The 8,447-nt window shown below is 48.4% G+C and overlaps 1 protein-coding gene across 12 annotated transcripts in view; it reads left to right on the forward strand.

The window, feature by feature from the left end:
• The window catches only part of Tacc2 (transforming, acidic coiled-coil containing protein 2), a 213,111-nt gene extending 207,625 nt beyond the window's left edge, over positions 1-5,486 (forward strand). For all 12 annotated transcript variants that reach the window (XM_013503062.1, XM_013503064.1, XM_005401923.2 and 9 more), the window contains 4 exons: positions 1,174-1,334; positions 1,579-1,685; positions 2,041-2,161; positions 4,950-5,486. In XM_013503062.1, the coding sequence (XP_013358516.1) occupies positions 1,174-1,334; positions 1,579-1,685; positions 2,041-2,161; positions 4,950-5,015 (455 nt within the window). In that variant the 3' untranslated portion in view covers positions 5,016-5,486. The remainder of the gene's footprint in view (positions 1-1,173; positions 1,335-1,578; positions 1,686-2,040; positions 2,162-4,949) is intronic.
• The last annotated feature ends 2,961 nt before the right edge of the window (positions 5,487-8,447 follow it).

Below are 8,447 nucleotides of genomic sequence, written 5' to 3' on the forward strand. Positions count from 1 at the left end.
CCTGGCTGTACAGGCCATGAGGCTAAAGCAGAGAGGCCAGGGAGGATAGAGGGCAGAGCAGTGCGGGAGGAGTCTGGAGTTGAGTCCTAGCACAGGGGGCAGCGCTTCGGATTTTCTGAGCAGGAGTGAGGTGGCTTGGTTTGCACTTCAGGAAGCTCATCTGCTACTGAGTGCTGGCTCAGAGCTCTGGCCGAGCAGAGCTGTCAGCAGAGTGCTTGGCATAGAACTGGTGGTTGCTGTTGCTGTCACGGTCACCATTTCTAGATATGATTCCCCAGCCCTCCTCTCCCAGAGGAGCTGAGGCTCACAGAAAGGCGAGTCTGCTAAGCCACGAACCCCCAGGAGCTCTGAGTGAGCTCTCCCTTCCCCACTTGCTGTCACCTAGAGAGCAAAGGCTCCCTCGGCCACCTGGAGTCAGTGTGTGCAGGGGCGGTGTGTAGAGAGGTCAGAGAAACCTGTCCCATCGGCACAGAGGTAGTGCTTGGGCTGTCTCGGGTAGGAGATTAGCTCAGGATGGTCACGAGCCCATGGAGCAGGCTGAAGAGTAGTGCTTCCTCAAAGCAGGATCAGCCCTCCAAACTGTTCCCACGTTCAGTTCTGCCGCACATCACTGGGGTTAGAGCTTGCTGCTCAAAGGAACTTTCAGTGTGAAACAGGATTTAGAGGAGGAAGTTTTGTGGGCTTCTGTTTATGGGATGTTTTAGGGATGAAGAAATCTTTTTCTCTCCCAATGACTATCTGTGTCTTGCTAACTTTTAGAGAGGCTCACTCCAACCTGAGGTCACAGCACCCCTTAATCTTGCCCCCACATAAATGCAGTGGTGGTGTCTTCTTTATCTGCGGGATCTGTTTGCTGTAGGGAAAAATAGGATCACTGGGGTCTCCAGAATAGATTTGTAAAGGGCTGCCTTGAACAGGCTAAAGGATAATGGCTAATTTCCACCTATACAGGATCAGGTCTGGGATGCTGGGGCTGTAGCATCCTTCCATCCTGGATGCTTCCATCCTTTACAGACCATCCAGAAGGACTTTGGGGAGTGGATCCATTCCACGGAAAAGCTAGGGTTTAAGATGCACCACTGGTTAGGCTGAGTTGCATCTGAGAGCTTGGCTGGCCCCAGGGACCCAGTACAGATTTCAGGTGCCATCGTTTGGCCCCATCTCTCCTGCCAGAGGATGAACAAAGAGAGAAGTCAGTGTCCCACCAAACAGTGCAGCAGCTGGTCCTGGAGAAGGAGCAAGCCCTGGCCGACCTGAACTCTGTGGAGAAGTCTCTGGCTGACCTGTTCAGGAGATACGAGAAGATGAAGGAAGTCCTAGAAGGTTTCCGCAAGGTGTGTGTGTGCTCATGAGCAGAGCAGGAGGCTGGGTATGTGTGGAGGAAAGGTGGGAGCTCTTTGGAAGAGCCTAGAGGGAGCTCCAGGTCCACTTGAGCTGACTGTGAGGAGGAGGATCCTTGAAAGCTCAGGAGCCAAACTTGGTCTTGTGGAGTTCTACCCATACCCTAGAGTTTGTAGGGTTCCTGATACTCCTGGCGTTTCTTCCTGTGAGCCCGAGCCCTGTCCTTTGTCATCCCAGAATGAAGAGGTGCTGAAGAAATGTGCGCAGGAGTACCTGTCCCGAGTGAAGAAAGAGGAGCAGAGGTACCAGGCCCTGAAGGTGCATGCAGAGGAGAAACTGGACAGGTAATGCTTCCCTTACCCAGCTGGGAGAGCCAGTGCTGCCTGACATTGCTTTGGAGAGGGCAGCTGAACCATATGCCTTTGGTATGACCAGTGCTAAGGGCACACTCTCGATTAGTATCTACTATGAGAGTTGTAGGGGGGCATATGTTGTAATGTTTCAGGTACCCAAAACATTTCTACCTTGTGGGAGTTGGGGATGGAGGCTTTATTGAGCTTCTATATGAGGGCTCTGGTTGATGGGGTTGGAGCCAGTCCCTTTTCCTGGCCAGAGTTGAGGGAGGTAGGAGGAACCTGTCAGAGCATCTGTGGCCACCTATGACAAAGGACAATCATTCTGAGTCCTCTGTTCCCCCAGGGCCAATGCTGAAATTGCGCAGGTTCGAGGCAAGGCCCAGCAGGAGCAGGCGGCCTACCAGGCCAGCCTACGGAAGGAGCAGCTGCGGGTGGACGCTCTGGAGAGAACACTGGAGCAGAAGGTAAGAGCACAGGAGTGGGGGCTCTGTGGGTGGGGCTGGTGCTGTCCTGCTGCTGGCCAGTCCAGCAGATGAAAGGAGGTGGAGCTAAGAGGCGGAGCCAGCGCAATTCTTCTTGAGCATACCGGTATCGCCCTCTGGAGGGTCCAGTTTCACACCAGTCCTGAGATGGGCTTCCTTTCTTCCTTTTTTGAAATTCTTTAGATGTTTACTTCCATTTTTCATTCCTTTGCAGTATTCATTCATTAGTACAAAGTTTGTTAAGGACCCCTAATGTGCCAGGCATAGTACTTGATTTGAACTCCTGCATCCAAGGGGCCTGTTAGTGAGGGGACGGGGTATCCACCAGCCCCAGGCTGAGACAACTGGCTGACGCAGAGAACAGATACTGTCAGGGCCAGAGGGGCCCAGATGTCCGCTTGTTCCATGGTCAGGGGCAAACCTCCTGAGGTCACTCAACTTGTCCCCAGGTTTCCAAATTTCCACTTGATACTCAGCCTACTACGTATACCTCCTCCCTGGGTGTGCAGGAGTGCTCTAAAAGTGCTGGGAAAGTGAGGCTGAGTCTATCTACATAGGGGGCAGGCCCACTCCTGGTGTGTTTCTTGAATGGGGTTTCTAGACATGTAGCTTCCTTCCAGTATATTGCTGAGCCTTAAGATTCCCCTGGTTGTCAGAGCTTAGCAGCGTGGGGAAGCAGTACATTTTATACATGTGGGCGTAGAGGGGCACCTGGCATTGGTAGGCAGGTGAGCACCAGCCTGTCTCCCAGATGGCCTCTGCTACCTGAGAAACACCCTGAGGTTCCAGTGTGGTCTAGAGGGACACCTTGGCCAAACAGCAGTAACCTCTGCCGGACTTTGCTTAGATCACGTCAGGGCTGGAGCCCTGGGAATTAAGAAGCTCCTCTCCTCATCCTACTTTGCCATTGGTACAGCTGTGGGCAAGGCTGTCTCTAGGTTCCCTGCAGCTCTGAAAACATTTTAGACGTGAATTTCCCTGAAGTCCCAAGTCATCCCCCACTTGTCACAGCTGTGTCCTTCAGTACATTCCTAGTTCTCCAGAATCCGAACAGCTGGAAGGAAAATGCATGGTACAGGTCACTGTTTTCATTTTACCTTTTCCTCTTAGGATGGAAAAGGCTAATGGTTACCAGACAGTTTAGTATCTGAATTGCATTTTAAAAGGGAAGAGCCTAAACTTTGCCAAATATACCAGATATGTTGAGCTGTGCTCCTCCATGGGGCAGTTTGTTTGATGGTGGCTGATGATCCCAGGACAGAGCTTGGAAAACTTCCAGGCATCAGTATCTAATGGATCTGCTCAGGCCTCTTAGCCACGAGTCACTTGGCATTTTGTTTAGTAAGTATAATAACAAAGCTATGTAGTTGCCCGGGCAACTTAAGTTTGCATTCCAGGCTGGCCACATGTGACTGGCTGTGCGACCTTAAGCAACAGGCTCAACCTTTCCAAGCCTCAGTTTCCTCATTGAAACAATGGGGTTATGAATGACTTCTGTAAGTGACTGTCATGAGAACTGAGTGAGGCCATGGTGTCCAGAATGCCTAGCATGGTGACTGGCACATAGCAAGCGCTCCAGTAAGATAAATGTTTGTCATTAGCAGCCCAGCAAGGCAGTAGTGGTACTGATGCTAATGGCCTGAGGATTCATGGTCCTAAAGAGCCCACGATCCCATTCAGAGCCGTGTCTCCCAGCAGTGCCTCTCTGAATCGTGACTCAGAGCATACGTTCTACTCAGGAAGTAGTGCAGCTGGTGGTAGACCGTGCTTCCCCCTCTACTATAAGAGGATCGTTCTCCCCCTGCACGGCTCTGTGACGCATGACACCAGGAGTCCTACCCTTAAAACAGCTCATGGCTCTGATCTGGAACATGTCCCGGAAAGTCCCAAGGTCTCCTAGGAAGGGCCTTAGCTCAGCCCCAGGGACAGATTTTGCTAACGATTCCCCTCCCATAGAGACTTTGAGGAAATGTGGGCTGCAGAATGTACCCAGGATGCCAGAAAGACCTGTCCCCTGGAGAGGGCCTCTAGAGACTGTGGTGCAGTTAAAGCAGCTCAACCCTGGGGCCTCAGTGTCTAGTTCACTGACAGCTAAGCCGTGTCTGCATGATGGGAATATCTCATTGGATCCCATCATACAGGCTGGGAAATAATTACTACACAAACGTGTGGCTGGTTACCCTTGATTGGCCTTCAGAGGATGTGCAAGGTACGTGATAAGGAACATCCTGAAGCTACGTTGCATCTCCTCTGCCCCCTTCACACCTGTCTCCACAGCAACACCTGTGGGGCATCTTCCAAATAATGCTAGTGCTCCTATCCAGATAGAATGGCACGACCTTTCATGTGCATTTTCTCCAGAAAGCCACCAAAGAGCTCAGCCTAGACCATCATTACCCCAGAGCATGTCCTTCAGAGGCAAATAGAGACAAGAACTATACTGGTTAACCCTGTATTCTGTGCTAGTCACTTTGCATTTCCTATCTTTTATTTGCATTTGTTACCTCATTTACTTCTCAGACAGATGTTATCACTTATATTGTAAAGATAAGGAGACCAAGGTTCAGAGAGGTTATGTAACTTGCCCAAGGTCGCACAGCTAGATCTGTGTGCTGGAACAGATTGTGTGGTTCCAAGTCATTTCTTTTTCCTGCTTTAGATTACTTTAACCAAAAAGCTGGGCAGACCTCATCCTCACAAAGTTCCCAGTGCCTCTTCTGATTGGCTGGATTTCAAACACTGGAAACTTCTTTCTTGTCTTTACTTTCAGAATAAAGAGATAGAAGAGCTCACCAAGATTTGTGATGAACTGATTGCCAAAATGGGGAAAAGCTAACTCTGAACCAAATGCCTGGACTTGACTGTTGGGTGCAATATGACCATTGGCACACTGCTGTCCTTGAAGTTACATGGACAGGTTCTGTTTTCACTTTTCGTATGCACTACTGTATTTCCTTTCTAAATAATGTTTGATTTGATTGTATGCAGTACTAAGGAGACTATCAGGATTTCTTGCTATTGGTTTGCATTTTCCTAGTATAATTCATAGCAAGTTGACCTCAGAGTTCCTGTATCAGGGAGATTGTCTGATTCTCTAATAAAAGACAAATTGCTGACCTTGGCCTTGCCCTTTGTACACGAATTCCCAGGGTGAGCAGCTTTTGATTTAATATGAACATGTACAGCGTGCATAGGGACTCTTGCCTTAAGGAGTGTAAACTTGATCCACGTTTGCTGATTTGTTTTAAAGAATGCATGTTTCAAATAAAATCTTCTATTGTAAATAAATTTTTTTCTTTGGATCTTGGCAATGAGTGTGGCTGTGCTTTATTTTCTGGGAAGGGTTGAGGCTTTTCTTGCCTTTGTTAAAGAATATCAGATTTGGCCTTTCGCTCTTCGGCTCATTTGTCTGGGCTTCTTTCTTTGTCTATGGATTTAAGTAACATTTCCTTCATTATTGTGCTGGGGTTTGTAAATGAAGCTAATGAGAAATATTGATTTGCAACTTTAAATAATTAAGGGGATGCCTTGGATTAGCTTAGATTTTCTTTTTATAAAGTGTCTGCCTTCGGGAGGGGGGCAAAATCTGTTTCTTTCTATCAGGTCGAGGAAGTCATGGGCTGTCACTCTTGTAGCTCAGTCCTAGTGTGTGAGAATCGACCTCGAGACTCTGTCTGTTCCCTTCTAAATGACTAGGAGAAGGTGAGCGCTCCAGCGGGCAGGCAAGTAGTGAAGACACTTAGCCAGTGCCTGCTGTCCAATTCCTTCCCTGCTCTGGCCTTGCTGAGGGACCTCAGGATGAAGGGTGGGTGAACAAGAAAGCTGGGGAGATAGAAAGGTGTGTATGGGTGTTTTTTCCCCTAAGGGTTGTCATCAAAAATCACTCCACTTTAACAGCTTAAAACAGCAAGAATTTATTCTCCTGTGGATTGAAGTTCAGATTATCAGAGAAGTTGGTTCTGTGGATACTGCACAGGAGAATCTGCCACCTGCCTTTCTCTCCGTTTCCGGTGGTTGCCAGCATCCGTGGCACTCCTTGGCTTGTGTATACAGCCCTTCTCTCTCTGCCTGTCTTCCCATGGCCTTCTCCTCTCTGTATTTCTGCCTCAATTCTCCCTCTTCTTTTTTTATGAGTCCCCTGTATTGGGCTTAGAGCCCGTTGCAAGTGCTGGATGATTATCTCATCTTCAGAGCCACAGTTACATCTGCAAAGACTATTTCTAGATAAGGTCACGTTCACAGGTGGCAGGGATTAGAGTATGGACTTCTTTGGGGGCACCGTGCCAATGGGTAGGTAATAGGGATTCTGATCGTACAAAGCATCTCTGAGCTCCTAATGGCCTTCAGCTCAGCTCTCTCTCCCTGGCCCAGCCCCAGTGGCTTTGTTCTATTCCCCTGACATAGAGCTGCCCCTCGCTGACTGGGCAGACCCTTGGCAGCCTTAGTTAAGGCGCATAGGGTAGGGTGGGGTTGCTTTTGTGACTTAGAAGGTGGGTAATGGTCAGCTGACCCAGTCAGCTCCAAGGACAGAGGTGGCTGTGGGCATGCATGGCATCTGAGAATGCTTCCTTCCTGCTGCACATGGCTCTCCCAGCAGCACGGGCCTCTGGTGTCACCATCACCCTCACCTGACAGGCACCTGAGCCAGAGCAACGGAGCGTCTCCCTCGCTCTGCCCAGCTTCTCTACTTGGTCTAGCCATGCCCCCTTAGCTAGCTGCTCACTAACCTGGGCCTTCATTCTGGCCCCAGGTTCTGACCCCATCTGTGCTCTCAGACGCTTTTATTTTTATTCAAATAAAATATTTCCTTTGATTTAAAAAAATCAGAATTGGCAGGTAAAAGGTTGTGATGGTTGACTGTCAATTTGAGTAAGAGAAGCTCAACTAAATTGGCTCCGCAATTCCACACCTTGGGGTGCAGAAGACCCACCCCAGGGCGGTTTGTTGCCTGGCTGGCATAAAAGGGGAGATGAAGCAGGAAGACTCACTGCTGTTCCCTGGGAGGAGCTCTAGTCTTCACCTTCACGTTGGATGTTAGCCTGTAGCTTCCAGCGCCGACTCTTCAGCTTCCGGTGCAGAGCCTTCAGCCTTCCAGCATGGACTGTCCAGCCTTCCATTGCAGACCCATCGGCCCCCTGATACGGACTCGCACGGACACTGTAGTGAGCTCCGGACCTTCGACTGGATCCTTTGGTCTCCAGTGCACAGACAGCCTCTGCACGCTTCCTCCTCTGACTCTGCGGGTGCCCGTTGTAAGCCAGTCCTGTAAATCCTTATGTATTTGTATTATATCTGTTTCTCTAGTAAACATTGATAGCTATGGGAGAAAGCTACTCATAATCTCCAGAGCAAGAAGCTATAGATATTTTTATGTTTTTTACCCTTTTTTGATATATGAAACGTGTTATTTGTTTAGAAAAGCAACATTATTTAGAGTTCTGCAGTACCAGGGGTCCTGTGTGCCATTTGTTAACTTTTTCCTGCTAATCCTGTAATCAGAGCATCATGTTATACAGTAAGTGGGGGGTGGCTTGTAGTCCTGGGGATCAAACCCAGGGAACTCGACCACTGAGCTATATCCTCAGCCCTGTCTTAGGTTTTATTGTGAGACAAGGTCTTGCTAAATTGCTGCAGCTGACCTCAAACTTGTGTTCCTCCTGCTTTAGCCTCCCGAGTGGGTGGGATGAGGGAGTAGGCATGCACAGCCACATCCAGTTTAAAAAATTTTGGTAAAATCATTTGTATTTACTTAGAAGCATTCCGAATGTCAACAAAATAGCTGCAAGTCTTACTGTTTTGCAGTTAGAGTGATATTCAGTCCACAGTTGTTTTATATAAGCTGCATCAGAAACAACTACAGGTGAAAAAAATGACCATCCCTGTATATAACCAGCGCTGTGCACCGGGAAGAACCTGCTGTAAATTTCCACCCCAGTTACAACCCTGTATCAGGAAAGGTTAGTAGCTATTGAAAATACCACAGGGAAACCTAAAGACATGCTCCAAAAAAATAACACAAAAGACAAACCACTCCCCTAAAACAAAGACATGCTCAGTGGGACGTGAAGCATGCCCAAAGACACCACAGTTTAAAAGCAAATCATGCACAGTCTTACATTTCAATATTTTCTTTAAAATGATCGAATTATATACAGGATGTTAAATTACTTACAGCCAAGGGAAAAAAACTGCCCTAGCCAATTTATTTTCACCTTCCTCCTCCTCGCTTTATCCAGCTATGGCAAGACTTCTTTTTTTTTTTTTTTTT

This window comes from Chinchilla lanigera, unplaced genomic scaffold (assembly GCF_000276665.1).
Source record: "Chinchilla lanigera isolate Chin_1 unplaced genomic scaffold, ChiLan1.0 scaffold00076, whole genome shotgun sequence".
In the NCBI taxonomy this organism is placed as follows: domain Eukaryota; kingdom Metazoa; phylum Chordata; class Mammalia; order Rodentia; family Chinchillidae; genus Chinchilla; species Chinchilla lanigera.